A 13,478-nucleotide genomic window follows, 5' to 3' on the forward strand; every position below is an offset into this window, starting at 1 on the left:
GTGGAATAGAGGTATCTCAAGAGTGTCCTCTTAAGATATCTCTAATTGTTCAACTCATCAATATTTGATTTTCAACCAATAGAAATCGAGTCTTCTATATTTTCTAAAATAACTTATTACTTATTTACAAAAATAACTATGCCACATTAAGTAAATAAGATAAGTTTAGAGTTTTGCATTGGAGACAAAAAAAATTGAGGATCTCTATTAACGCCACCTAGGAGTGAGAATCTCAAATGGAACTTGACACATAGGATAAATAGAGATTTTTTTGAGTTTTGCATTGGAGATGCTCTTAGAGTGTCCTCTTAAGGATCTCTAAAATGAATCTTGACACATCGCTTTAGAGATTCATGTTGAGTTTTGCATTGGAGATGGATTTTAGAGACTCAAAAACATCCCATGTGCCACTCTAAGATTTAGAGTTTGAGTGTTGCATTGGAGATGCTGTAAAGTTCTTAAAGAAACCCTAACTCTGGAAACATGAGGGGAGTTGGCACATGAGTGAAAAACAGGGTGGCAGACAATGAAAAGACTTCAATTAAGGTGATAAACTATGACCTCAAAACACATTAAGAAATGGGTAAAATCTAAGGCTAAAATAACTTTATTTCTCTCTCCACAAAATCTGTTTCATTCCCACTTGGAAGCAAATTCTTTCATTGCACACATTCCCCCACCTTGCCAATTTATCCATTACTTGTTCCTCTCAACACTCTCCCTCTCTCATAAAATTTTCAAGCTTCTCTCTCTCTTATAATCTTTTCAAGCTTTTCTTTCTAGCATCCATTTTCTTCTTTTCCACCTGAACTTTTGCAGGTCCAGCTACATTCTTTTGTGCCAGTATAGTCTGCCCACCAACTAGCGTTGTCTCTGTAACAGCTGCAACAACAGCTCCAACAGGGGGCTGATTTTCCTGACTATATGAGACGGCAGTGACAGGAGCAGTAACAGTGGATGACAATGCCTGCACTTCTACACTAGATACTTTTGTTTTGGGGTCAACTAGACTGGTGGATTTTGTCTGATCTACATTCAAGGCAGTAGTCGACTCCGAAATGGCTCCAGATTTGGGCTTGGATTTCGGCTTAAGTGCATGAATCCCAGTATAAAGCCTGCATCAAACAAAAACTCATATAAGATAATCAATCTATCAGACTAAGCCCTCGACCCTGTCCTCTGTATCATCTCAGTTGGGCGGTATTTTTCACCGACATCAAGATGCAAGCAGCAAAACAGAAAGCGAATTCAAATGCCTACATAATAAATCGGTTTATTTCTAAAACAGAATCTAGAAAATAAAAGACAAGAAATATTGTCAATCTTCTGCTAGGTTTTTCTTCAAAGGAATACGGTTTCTGTTTTATATATAAATGAATATGGCTGAACTTGCCGAGTCGCTCAGTCCAGACTCGTATGACTCGGGGATCAGGCCAAAGTGGACCCTACTACTGCGAGGCCAATGTCAGCTATTATGCAGTCCTATAAGATGTGAGATGTTCCAGTGTATAAAGTAATACAAAAGGCAGCGGGGGCATGAGCTACAACCAAAAGATCTATTTTACCTTGCAAGTCTTGCATACTCCTCGTAATTCTCAAGCAACATCTTACCAGCTTGTTCATTCAAAGCTGACTCTGGAAAAGGTTCTATCAGTAAGCACCTGACCACCTGTTAGTAACAACCAATATAAACACCGATAAGAAGTCAACACGAAAGTGTATGTTGGTTCAAAGTACGACTCCAACTATTCAAAAATGCTTCCTCATTAAATATGTAAAAACTGATATAAACCCAAAAAACATAATAGTTTGAGATAAAACATGTAACTTACGAGTAGAACGTGTCGCAATCCAAGACTAGGACTCCAATCCTTTTTCAGTGTGTTGACGCAAATCTCGCCATTGGTTGCAATATTAGGATGGAAGACTTTTGTCAGGAAATAACCTACAGATGAAGTACACAGAGGATGAATTTATATTTGAAGAAGCAATTGGTGATTTTGTAAGGTGATTTTGCAAGGTCCCTTGATGCCATTACACACTAAATGTTCAAATTATTTCGAGATAGGTACTTATGATCTTCCTGCCTCGAGAATCATTTTATGTTCCATACAGCCTAGAAGAAGTCTATGGTGAATTTTTGGCGATTCAGGATTATTTGCTTAGAATAGAAACCGCTCAAATTGACCCGCTCTAATCTTCGGTTCTAGAGGTTCATGTAAAGGCGTGTTCTGGTCAAGTACTCACAAACGGACATGGGGACTGGAGAGTGTCCACCCCCACCTATACTGCCATGTAGGCAGAAAACTAGTGTTTTATACTTCAACTACGCAATATCTCACATCTGGAATTAGTAAGCAAGGAGTCTAACAAACCTTTTGGAGGAGAGTGCGGAAAATCGCGACACAATAATAACTTCATGCGGAAGATGCCATTTTCATATGGAGTTCCAGCTGCAAATACAGAGAGCTCTCTCACTCAGTCCAGAATAGCACACATGAAAAACTCACTTCAATCACAGAGGATATATCCCATACCTGGACCTTCAATATCAGCAAATATAGTTGAAAAGTCGTCCTCATTGATAATTACTTTAATACCCTCAGGTGGGCTTTCATCGAGATTCTTCAATTCCTTTGCTAGTTGTTTTATAACATTTGGTGGAAGGTTTTCATTAGCCTGACACAAAAATGTAGATTAACAACAGCATTATACCAAACGGTTCTAAGATTGGACGAGTGTAGATAAGCAGACACTAATGAAACGGCTCCATCAGATTGAATCTAATATGTGCTCAATGTTTCCTACCTAACACATCGAAGTTCATAACAACCAAGGTCTTGTGGTTTAGTCATTTCTACAAATAAATCAGGTATAGAAGAAAGCAAAAACAGAAGAATGAAAGACTCACCATAGCCAAAAAAACACCAAGTGGGACTTTAGCAGTTTAGGTGTTGCTAGTGATAAGAAATCACAACTTTAAAATGCTAAAATCTTTCTTTAGTTCTGGTGCAAAACTCTTGTAGGGCCAGAAGGAGCTGAAAACAGCGAATACCAACGAAGCTGTACGAAAACCTGTAAAATACATGTTTCTTCATTGTTAGAAAGAAAGAAGAAAATTATAGACCTAACAAACAAGTAAATCACATCCCAACACTTGCACCAAGATCAACATTCATCGAAGATATTGAAAGCATAGAGAGTAACCTACTAGTAAGCTAACAAGCGTAAAAAGAATGTTGGTCCCAGCTATACTAGGATAGCAATATTTCCTATACATTTTACGTTCTCTAGTGAAACAGTGTCAAACAACCAATTTCAGGACGAATGAATCTCAATTCCAAACAAGATGACTAGGAGAGCATTCCTCCATCTATTTGAAGCTCAAGGATGTTAAGTTCTTAGAATTTCATGCTCTATAAGGAAGTTCAAATTGAGAACTTAACCCATATTTGTGATCAAAAGAGATAAGATTCTGCATTATTTGAACATTTACAACTCAATTATATCATGGGGATTTAACCAATTTAAAAAGGTTAATGTAACACTAACATAGGAACCAAAATAGAAACCCTAATGTTCGACCCAAAATAGATATGAAAGTCAAAGTCTGTCATGGCCTACAGATACCCAACTTGGGAATGAGGTGAAGAACCCTTCAGGAAATTTAGGGTTTTTCTCAATCTCCATAATGAACCCCAGAGCAGCAAAATGCTTTCCCCATTCCTAAGCGTTAGAAAATGATCAAAATAAGCCCTCATAGTAGTAGTAAAGAAACAAATTTTAATAGTACCAACCAAACAATAATACAAGAAAAAACAAAACATAAAGCAACAAATAGTCAAGAAAAGAAACCCTAATCAGAAATATCAATTTGCACAATAATGCATACACAAAGAATCACTCTTTCTAATGAGTAGAAAAGAAATTGAAACAACTGAATGAAGTGAAACATCATCATCATCATCAAATTTCACACTCAATTTTAACAGATCCCAAATTTGAAGAAAGAAAACAAGATGATGAATGAGAAGAATAATAAGATTGATAACAATCAAGTAAAAAGATAATATTTTTCAGACAATTGAGAGTAAATAATCAGACCCATCCAAGAAGATCAGAGAATAACAAAGATTTCAATCGATTAACTGATGAGAGAGAGAGAGAGAGAGAGAGAAGAGTAATGGTAAAGGAAGCGAACCTGAAGAAACAAATTCTAGAGAGAGAAAGTAAAACAAAGAGAGGGTTTTCTTTCTTTCTTTCTGGGTTTGTGAATTTCTTCTTCTTTTCTTTGAGATCGGAAAGCGATTTTCTCTCTCTCTCTCTCTATAATGGGATTCAATTGCGACGAGAAGAGAAAATATAAAGTTGTTTCTCTTCATTTCTTTATAGAGAGAAAAGTTCCTCGACTGACGTGCTTTCTAATTTCTTATATTTGACCAAACTAACCTTCTCTTATTATTTCATAACTAGCTCCCTCAGTTAGGGTTTTTCGCAGGAAATACCCTCCCTCCGTCTTACAGTTACCAAAGTAACCCTATCGTCAAAGGCTGAATCACACATGTGTTTATGAAAAATGTTATTACATATTTTTTTGGCTAGTCAAATAGATGCATTTATTCAGTCTAATTTATAAAATTGAAAAAAATAATAATGCTATTAACCACCTCTATTTCTGTAAAGAAAATTTTTGAAATTTCACTTGTCTTAGATAACAAATTTTTTTTTTCTTTCTAATTAGTTCTTCTGTCAATTTAAAGCTGTCTAACGGTGAAACATGTCTATTATATGTTTTGTTAGTGAAGTTCGAAAAGAATTATAATCGATTGGCTATTATGGATGACAACCTTTCTTTCTTTCCCATTCGATTAAGATGTGATTTCATGTTTGAAAATATGACATGGAATTGAAAACAAAAGAGTCAATTGTTTTCATTGAAAAAAATAGGTTATTTTCCAAATAGCCCCCAACTTTGTGACCGGTTTCCTGCCTAGCCCCCTACTTTGTCAAAAATACCCAGATGACCCCTTTTTCACTTACCGTTATAACACCGCTAACCAGTCAACATTTCTCTCTCTCTCTTCGATCTCATCACCTCTTTCTACCACCTCATCTTCTCGCCACCTCATCGTCTTCTCCGGCAAGGTCGCCGACCGATCAATTTTCCGGGCGGCGACCTTCAAATATTTTTTTAAAAAGCTTTTTTTATTTTCTCTATCCTCTCTCTCTCTCTAAAAAATATCAAGGTCTGTTACTTGAACAGATCAAGGTACTCCGGCGAAGGAGGGTTTCCCTTAGCCGGAGTGTGTAGAAAGAGAGATGATAAAAAAAAAATTAAATATTTGAAGGTCGTCGGCCGAAAAATTGGTTGGTCGGCGACCTTACCGGAGAAGACGATGAGGTGGCGAGAAGGTGGGGTGGCAAAGAGAGGTAATGAGATGGAAGAGAGAGTAATGTTGACTGGTTAACGGTGTTATAACGGTAAGTGAAAAAGGGGTCTCTGGGTATTTTTGACAAAGTAGGGGGCTAGGTAGGAAACCGGTCACAAAGTTGGAGGGCTATTTGGGAAATAACCATTGATTTTATGTTTTATAAAGTCTCCTTATGACGATTATCTTATGTTATATGAAGCGTTTATATAGCTCGTTATCTGAAATAGTTTATCTGACACATTAACCTTTTCAAATTGTATTACTTTGTATCTATTCATATCAAAATAATTACTTCGTATCTCTCATTTTGGAACCATCTCTTCTGTAAACTCTTAAAAATTTAAATAAAATTATTCTTCCTTTTTGAAGCAGATCTTCCCCTTCAATAGTGAAGAGGATCCATGCCCCCTTTTTAAAATCTTTAGTAGAGAACGGAACAAATTTTTTTTTGGTTGTTTCAGAGTTTGTGAAAGAAAGGAATGAAGAGAAAAAGAGCGAGATACAAATGGTAGAAAAAGAGTGAGACAAAAATGGTAAAAGATGGAGATGAGGATAAAGATTTTGGTGCCGGAGAATTATTCAACTTCAACAACGGAGACTTAATCCACTTCGGCGCCAGCGAAATCCTGTCAAAAGATGAGAGGAATGAGAGAGAAAAAAATTTATTCGAAGAAGGTTATTTTGGTCTTTATTTTTCCTGTGTGAGTCATTACGTGCTTGAAGTAGCCGTTTCTAATCAGACTTAAAAAAGATGCATCCCTATTTTTTTTAAAGTGAGATGCATCCCTATTTGGATACTAGAGTTGAGATGTTCTCGTTAATTACCCAAATAATATTTTGGAAATATTATTTCCATACACGAGACGACGAATTACAAGGGGCTTATAGTAAGACAATTTTAAGGTTGGACTATCCAGTAAAAAGGGGTCCAATTAAGAGAGGGTAGTATGGTCTTTCTAAGTTTTAAACAAACCATGGTTAAACCTTTACAAGTAGGTGTGAATGTGTGATTAACCGACCCATATTACCGTTAAGACTTGAGAGGGTTTAAATGAGTTATAAAGTAGCCGTTAGTGAACAACTGGTAAAAAGAACACGGTCGGCTCCTCAGACTAGAGTCAGTCAATACATTGACAGCCAGATGTCAGCCGTTGAGTCAAGAGATTCCCCCCAAGTTCTATAATATTTTAAAATTCCAAGTTGTGCTTTGAGTGGAGAACATATTATAGAAAGACAGACCATGTCCATACATTATCTCAGTGATATTTCTAAGGTGATTTTTGTTTTGGTGAAAGGACTTCACTTGTGCTTAAGATCAAGAATCGTACTTCAACAAAAAAAAAAAAAAAAAAAAAAAACAGGAACCGTGTGGTGGGCAATGCTGAATAATAGTACACTTTTTCTTAGATAAATTTTCTAAAAGACCGTTGTCATGTAATCATTTTATGGTTAAATCTAGTTAAAAGTAGAGTGTGAATTTATAGTTTTTCTTTGAAGATTTTAAGATTTTTCGATCTATGTTTCAAGATGGAGAAATTTGAGAGAGAAGGAAAACATCGATAGGGACATGTAAGCCACCACTCGCATGTTCTTGCAGATTTTAACATTTTCGATCTGAGTTTTCAAAATGGAGAAACAGAGTGAGAAGGAAGGGATCGAGAGAGACATGTACGCCACCACTCAATAGTTCTCTCTCCCTATCTCTCTAATTCTCCATCTCATTTCCATCTTCGTTCGCTCTTTTTTCTTGGTTCACTTCTGTTGTTTACATGCCATATTTCTAGAATCGAGATCTAAGAGTCATTTTTTTTTTTGTTAAAGTAAGAGTCTTTCAAGTGTTGTTAACATTCATTCAACATACACAAACAAAGGTGCAAAATATCAAGATCTTCATGGCTTCGGTGAAATATAGATATATGCTATGATGTTAGAAAACATTTTCTGGTCCATTATCGATTCAGTAGTTATAATCCTTATTACCATTAGAAAACTAACCACAAGATTGTTTTGGTCAAATATAGACAGTTCAGTTTCTTTTTATGAGATTCACCATGGTTAATTTGTCGTATTAGTTTAATAACATTTTGTAATAATACCGAGTCTTCGAAGATATACGGAGAAGGTATTGCTATAATAAAATTAATTAAGAAAAATATAAGGTTTTTTTTTTTTGTTGAAATAAGAAAAATATAAGGTTGAATAAAGAAGTCAATCATTGGAGAAATAGATATTATAAAAGAAAAAAAATGAAAGGTAAATTAATATCTCATTTGGACTGTCATTGAAACATTCAAATACAACATCACCCATGAATAGGAGAGAGAGAGAGATAATAAGTTAAGCCGTATTCTACGTTAAAATGATTATTATTGAAAACAAATTAGTAAGTCGAAGTAAAACCAATCACACAGATTTAGGAGTTATAATTATCAATTATGAATTTTTCTAAAATTCTCTCATTAATCTTTATCCTCAAGTTTACTCTCCTTTGTAAAGAAAAACTCAAGATTATATGTTATTTTCGGTCACGGTTGACTCCATCTACGAATCGTGACACTCTCGGTTCCGTAGTCTACTACTCTACTGCTTAAGTCATAGCAAAACAAAATTAAACATTAGACAGGCAAAATCCAAAATCCAACATCTTAGAGTAGTACAACAATCTTTTCGCACCACCCTCTAGTAGAAAAATCGAAACCCTAGGGCCTAGACAAGGTTTTCTAACATTTCATAATCTTTTAACTTATTGTCACAATTCAGACTGTTTTATGAATTCAATTAGGGGAGAAGATGTTTGTTCAAAATATGGGACCCAAATGCACTTGAACAGAAATTTCAAACAAGTTGACAAACCACGACTCATTTGTCACTTTTTTATGTCCTGTCCAAAATGCAACATAATTGACCTTGAATAATTCAAACAGCTTGTACTAGAGTCTGGCTGGTCGCATTTGATCTAAACACCAATTAATCCAAACGCATTGGGGCTCTAATATTTTCTTAGGGTTCCCTTCAGCAGAATTTTTGTAAGGTGAATTCAGGGAATTGGAATTGGAACCGGACTTGGTTATAAATTCATCCTGCGCCTAGGAAATGAGTGGGAGATCCGGACCCAGAAAACATAAACTGGAATTTTACGAGATTTTACAAGCAAACAGATATTTTGGTCAAGAAAAATCAATTTTGGACCTCCTGTCGATTGTAGATTTTAAAACCAAATTTTAGATTATTTTTTTTGAGAATTTGACTACGATCTACGTTATTCGTTACAAGACATTGATACATTATGAAAATGTGACGAACACGATAACAGCCTAATTTAAACCATTAATGAAAGAGGCCTAAAACCCAACAACATGAAAGAGGCCTAAAGCCTGACAAATTTATTTACTTTATTAGATGGCAAACTGCTTCTAACGAAACTCGATCTGACGATCTCTTGAGCTTAAGAGGGGTGTCCAAAAGCAGATTGACCCAAGTCTTCATGCCCCCAACCAAAACTGGATGGCCCAAAGCACTCCCTTATTTATATGTCTGGATAAAAGCAATATAAAATACTTGATGAAATCCTCAGAATTGAAGAAAATGTAGTCCCTGCATGTTGTTGGCTAATGGAATGTAAGTCCATAAATGAGAGGAATGATAACCCAACACTATTTTGATTCTCAACCCACAGGACAACTCCAAATACAGAGAGATTTAAGAATTAAATGTTTCACTACAAGGAAATAAGCTCGTTTTGATCATCAGTCGGCATCCATTTCTTCCAATGCCAATTTTGCTGCTGTTTTGGCTTCTTCTAGCAAGTCATCTGGAACCTGAAACCTCAAAAAAGAACATAAACAAACATATACATTGGAAATAGTGAAACAATATAAAGATTAGGTGCGAGGGCAAAAGCACTGTCATTTTATCATGTAAGAGCCTTAACTTGTCGATGTAAGCTTTAGTTGTATTGCGTTTGCCGATAACGGTTAATAGAATAAATAGATAATAGCAATATAGCATCACTTCAGAAGAAGAATTGATTCAGTATGAAGAATTTCGGTTTAATCTTAACTGAAAAGAATAATATTACCTTCTGATGGAGGCGGTTTGATTCATCACATACCCAGCTCATTTCCAATTCAAAGGCCTTATCTTTTGCCTCATCATGCACTCCGTAAATTCTGCACAACAGAAAAGGGAGACAAACATTCAGCCGATATATTAGAATTTAGAGCATTAATCATACAAAGTGAAACAAAAAAGAGTGCAAAGATTTTGAAAGAGTGTGTACTCACATCTTAGCAACTTCAATAACCCCTTGCCTACATGTCATTTCAGAAAGCTTCAATTTTTCGATCTCTCTGTCCAAATCAGAATTAAACATATCAGAAAGTGAATTGAATGCTTGAATCATTTCAATTTGAGAAACTTAGAACCAGGAGGGCTTGTAGGCTTAGAAAGATAAAAGAGCAATTAGACCATCAAGTGGATGATACACAATGAATGAAGCCAACACCGTGTCGTGATTAACAAAAATGGGCATAAACGGTGATGGTACTTGGTGGGTCAAACCAGTGTTGTATACACATCTTACTTGGTAGATAAAACTGAAAGACTTAACATTTTCAACAGGTATCCCATTCCTGACTTCCTGAATGATCACATCTACCACTACCACTTCTGAAACTCCCAATTATTGAAGGTAACAATGGACAGACAAAATAAAAATCCGCAAGAGACGAGGTAAATTCCAAACATTAACAATTTGAATAGGATACATTTTCCCATCAGAGAACACATATCAACCATGAAAATTTTGATCATCCTGACAATTGATCGAATGAGTATCTCATAATCTCTGAAATACAACAGTCTGTGTTACTACTTACGTTTTAGCAGCCTGTCTCCCCTTCCCAATTGCAGCACCATAATACCTCTAGAACAAAATTGAAGGCAAGATATAAATTAGAGACGGTTGGCTAGATATGCAAAACATATTATGTTTTCAAATTTCAAGTCCAGTAATGTTACGAATATCAAACAATAATTAAGGCTTGGTTTGTAGCATTTACTCACATAGGAAATGCCAGAAGGTTCAACCATGTAGAGTTGTGGTCCATCTCTGTCATAACCTCCAAGAATTACTCCACATCCAAAAGGTCTGCATCACCATAGGCACCCGTGGTCATGAAAGAAGTGTGAAATATATAGCACAAAAGAGAAAGTAATTTGTTAATTGGTACTAATTTTTGAATATATAATGACATACCTTAGCCACCAATAGAGTGTGCACAGATGAACGTAACTCGCAACACGCTCGGCTAGCTCCTTTACAGGTATCGGCTCCCCATATGTCCTGCAATAAATGGAAACTGTACATTAATATTTGCACTATATATAAGCAGTCGGTCTAAATTGTTTTTCCTCGGATATTTGTTAGAGGCTATGAGGTAGAAGTACTATCAAATTGTTGAACATCTTGTGACGAGTCTGACAACCTTTTTTTTTAAATTTGAATTAATATATATCAAGTATTAATCTAGTAACAACACTGTCAATTAAACTAAGACAGCTACCACGAAAGACCATTTCGTACAAAACAAAATTTGTCATGGAGTTTCTGATGATCTGATCCTCTAATCGAGTACTTGTCCCCTCGTCCACCCACCCACACGACACACCAACAAAAAAGGCTTATATCTTCCCTCTCTTTTTTTTTTTACTAGAGGTTCTAACGAAACCTAAATGTCCTTTACGCACTTTATTGGTTTATAAACCGTTCTGTATTTGCTTCACTTGTGCATGAGCTTTTTCTTACGCCTTAGGCGATACAGGCACCATGGGTGTTAAGTGTGTGTGGTTGCGCCAATGTTCTTTTGAAGCTATCAATTGTATTGTCCAGATAGAAGTTCACAACATACGACACATGTAGTATGAAAAAATTACAGGGTTCAGAATACAAACTTTTCGTAATTAATTGCTTCAGATTTTGTTCGTGCAACAATTTGCCTTCCATCAGCAGCTAATCCAGCCACTGCCTGTAATTAACAATGCTTCATTAACTTAAGCATCAATAGTTAAATATGAAGTAAGAACATACTAAATTTGGTAAAAACTAAAAACACATTACCAAAAAATGTTGGTCTGCTGGAGGTCAGTGTGGGTATTAAAGTACATTGGCTAATTTACCAAATAAAAGGCAATAAGTTTGATGATCTCAAGTCTTAGTAGCTAGTATTGAAATTTTTCTTTTAAATTACAAAAAATGCATTATTCTTTTTGATGAACACCAAATTGGCAAACCCTTTACCATCTATCCCATACTTCCAAGAAATAAACAGAAGAATCAACTAGTCTGTAGAATAAGTCCGGAATTCAAAACCCCAAGTAAATGAAGAACCATATCGAACCCTCACAGGACTTTAACGAAACTCCCAAATCCAACATACATCCCACCAGTTACCATACAGACTTAACCGTTTCTACAATTGGTTAATCTTCAAGAAACAAAGAGGGGTCACCACAGTATGCATAAATTTCCCAATTCCCATGAGTATAACTGTTACCCTAAACTAACATGAACTCGTTAATCTTCAAGAAATAATGCAACATCATAGTTCATACATATAATCACATATCTATAATATTGAAATAGGGTAACCATAAAATAAGTTTATTTCCACTAGGCCGTTGGAACCGTTCAACTTTTTCCCACCTGGAGCTCCCAAGACAAACTAGTTCGGAAACATATTACATATATTTTGGTTCCTCCCTAAATAGTTTAAGCAGCACTTACTTAGCTAAATCGTAGTTTGTAAATATGCATAATACACTTGAAAAATTGAAAGCAGCTTACTAATAGAGAGATAAATGAAGTCAAATAGAGAGAGAGAGAGAGAGTACCATGCCGGAGTGACGATGGACAGAATGAATTCTCCGATTAGAACCAGGTAACATCATCTTTGACTGTATTAACTTCTCTACCCCCTAAAACAAACCCCCCCACCCACCAAAACCAACATGACAAAAATTACAACCAAGCACCATATAAACCCTAATCAAAGAACTGAGATAAAACAGGTGATAAATCAAAAGGGTTGAGTCACAATACCAAAACAATCCCATCTTTGCATTTGATCCCAATAACAGTTCTGCAAAAAAATTCAGATCATGAGCTACAAATAAAAATGGAAACAACTAGAGAGAGAGAGAGAGAGATGAGAGGTAAACCCGCTGTTATCGACGGCTTTGGCGGCGTATTCGATCTGAAAGACACGACCATCTGGGGAGAAAGTAGTGACTGATAGATCATAACCTGTTCCTATGCTACTCATCTTTCTCTCTCTAACTTATCTGATTTCTATTTCTTCTTCTTCTTCTTCTTCTTCTCTGTGTTATTTTCTGTAAAATATAAGAAAAGAGTTTCTTCGATTTCAAGAAACCCAGTGAGACTAAACTAAAGAGAATGGTCGATCCAAAGTTCACGGGTCACTCGAGCTGTAAAAGACCGGTACAACCCGCACCCAAAAATTGATGGGTTAATTCCATTTTACCCCCCTAAAGACGACCAACTCACCAAAATCACCCCCTAAAGATGGGCAGCTTCAGTTTTGGCCCCCTTTTGAGTTATTCCGTCAGTCAACTTTAACTGTTGACTTAACTTTTCCTTTTATACCCCTCTCTTCAAAACTCTTTGTAGAAACACTTTTTTGGGATGGGAGACATCCGAACAGACTCGTCCCGACCACTTACCCCTTTACAAATTCACTGCCTAAAGCCCGATTTATGGCTTTTAATGAGTCGGAATTTCCTTGACAACAAGTCTTGTTACGTGTCAATCTAGCTTATCAGAAAACTACTAGAACTAACATTATCTTTCCTCTCACAATGCTTCAAAAATTTGTTCAAATGAAATTGTACATTCTTTATTCCTTGCCTGTTTGTATTTATTACTATTTCTATAGATGAGGAAAGCAACAGGGAGAGAGGGGAAGAGAGAGAGCTAGTCTATATCTATTTTTTTTGTTGAAAAAGTCCGTATCTATTTGATCAAAGAGA

At 35.9% G+C, this 13,478-nt stretch overlaps 2 protein-coding genes across 2 annotated transcripts; both read right to left on the reverse strand.

Moving 5' to 3' along the window:
* Positions 1-591: 591 nt before the first annotated feature.
* On the reverse strand, positions 592-4,407 carry LOC147558900 (ubiquitin-conjugating enzyme E2 22-like). Its single transcript, XM_086660654.1, has 7 exons — positions 4,202-4,407; positions 2,912-3,075; positions 2,538-2,679; positions 2,376-2,453; positions 1,833-1,945; positions 1,566-1,669; positions 592-1,115 (listed from the first exon to the last, which is right to left on the reverse strand). Exons 2-7 carry the CDS (start codon positions 2,912-2,914, stop codon positions 755-757), a joined length of 801 nt encoding a protein of 266 aa, XP_086516780.1. The 5' UTR covers positions 2,915-3,075; positions 4,202-4,407; the 3' UTR covers positions 592-754.
* A 4,601-nt stretch (positions 4,408-9,008) lies between these two features.
* On the reverse strand, positions 9,009-12,914 carry LOC147558901 (proteasome subunit alpha type-3-like). Its single transcript, XM_086660657.1, has 10 exons — positions 12,651-12,914; positions 12,532-12,571; positions 12,324-12,407; positions 11,385-11,458; positions 10,690-10,776; positions 10,497-10,581; positions 10,310-10,356; positions 9,716-9,781; positions 9,511-9,601; positions 9,009-9,250 (listed from the first exon to the last, which is right to left on the reverse strand). The coding sequence occupies exons 1-10, from the start codon at positions 12,752-12,754 to the stop codon at positions 9,179-9,181; spliced, it is 750 nt and encodes a 249-aa protein (XP_086516783.1). The 5' UTR covers positions 12,755-12,914; the 3' UTR covers positions 9,009-9,178.
* Between the last annotated feature and the right edge of the window lie 564 nt (positions 12,915-13,478).

The sequence above is a fragment of the Eschscholzia californica genome, unplaced genomic scaffold (genome assembly GCF_041429995.1).
Source record: "Eschscholzia californica isolate CP2 unplaced genomic scaffold, dmEscCali1.0.p SCAF_2, whole genome shotgun sequence".
Classification (NCBI taxonomy): domain Eukaryota; kingdom Viridiplantae; phylum Streptophyta; class Magnoliopsida; order Ranunculales; family Papaveraceae; genus Eschscholzia; species Eschscholzia californica.

Bases quoted from the DNA above. Each gene is read 5' to 3' on its own strand.
- LOC147558900 (XM_086660654.1), bottom strand. The intron at 2,454-2,537 runs GTATGGGATATA...CTGTATTTGCAG, and splicing joins TGCTGATATTGAAGGTCCAG to CTGGAACTCCATATGAAAAT. The intron at 1,670-1,832 runs GTAAGTTACATG...TGTTACTAACAG, and splicing joins GATTGCGACACGTTCTACTC to GTGGTCAGGTGCTTACTGAT.
- LOC147558901 (XM_086660657.1), bottom strand. From the start codon at position 12,754: ATGAGTAGCATAGGAACAGGTTATGATCTATCAGTCACTACTTTCTCC. The intron at 9,782-10,309 runs GTAAGTAGTAAC...TGATTTGGACAG, and splicing joins GGGAGACAGGCTGCTAAAAC to AGAGATCGAAAAATTGAAGC. The intron at 9,251-9,510 runs GTAATATTATTC...TTGAGGTTTCAG, and splicing joins CAAACCGCCTCCATCAGAAG to GTTCCAGATGACTTGCTAGA.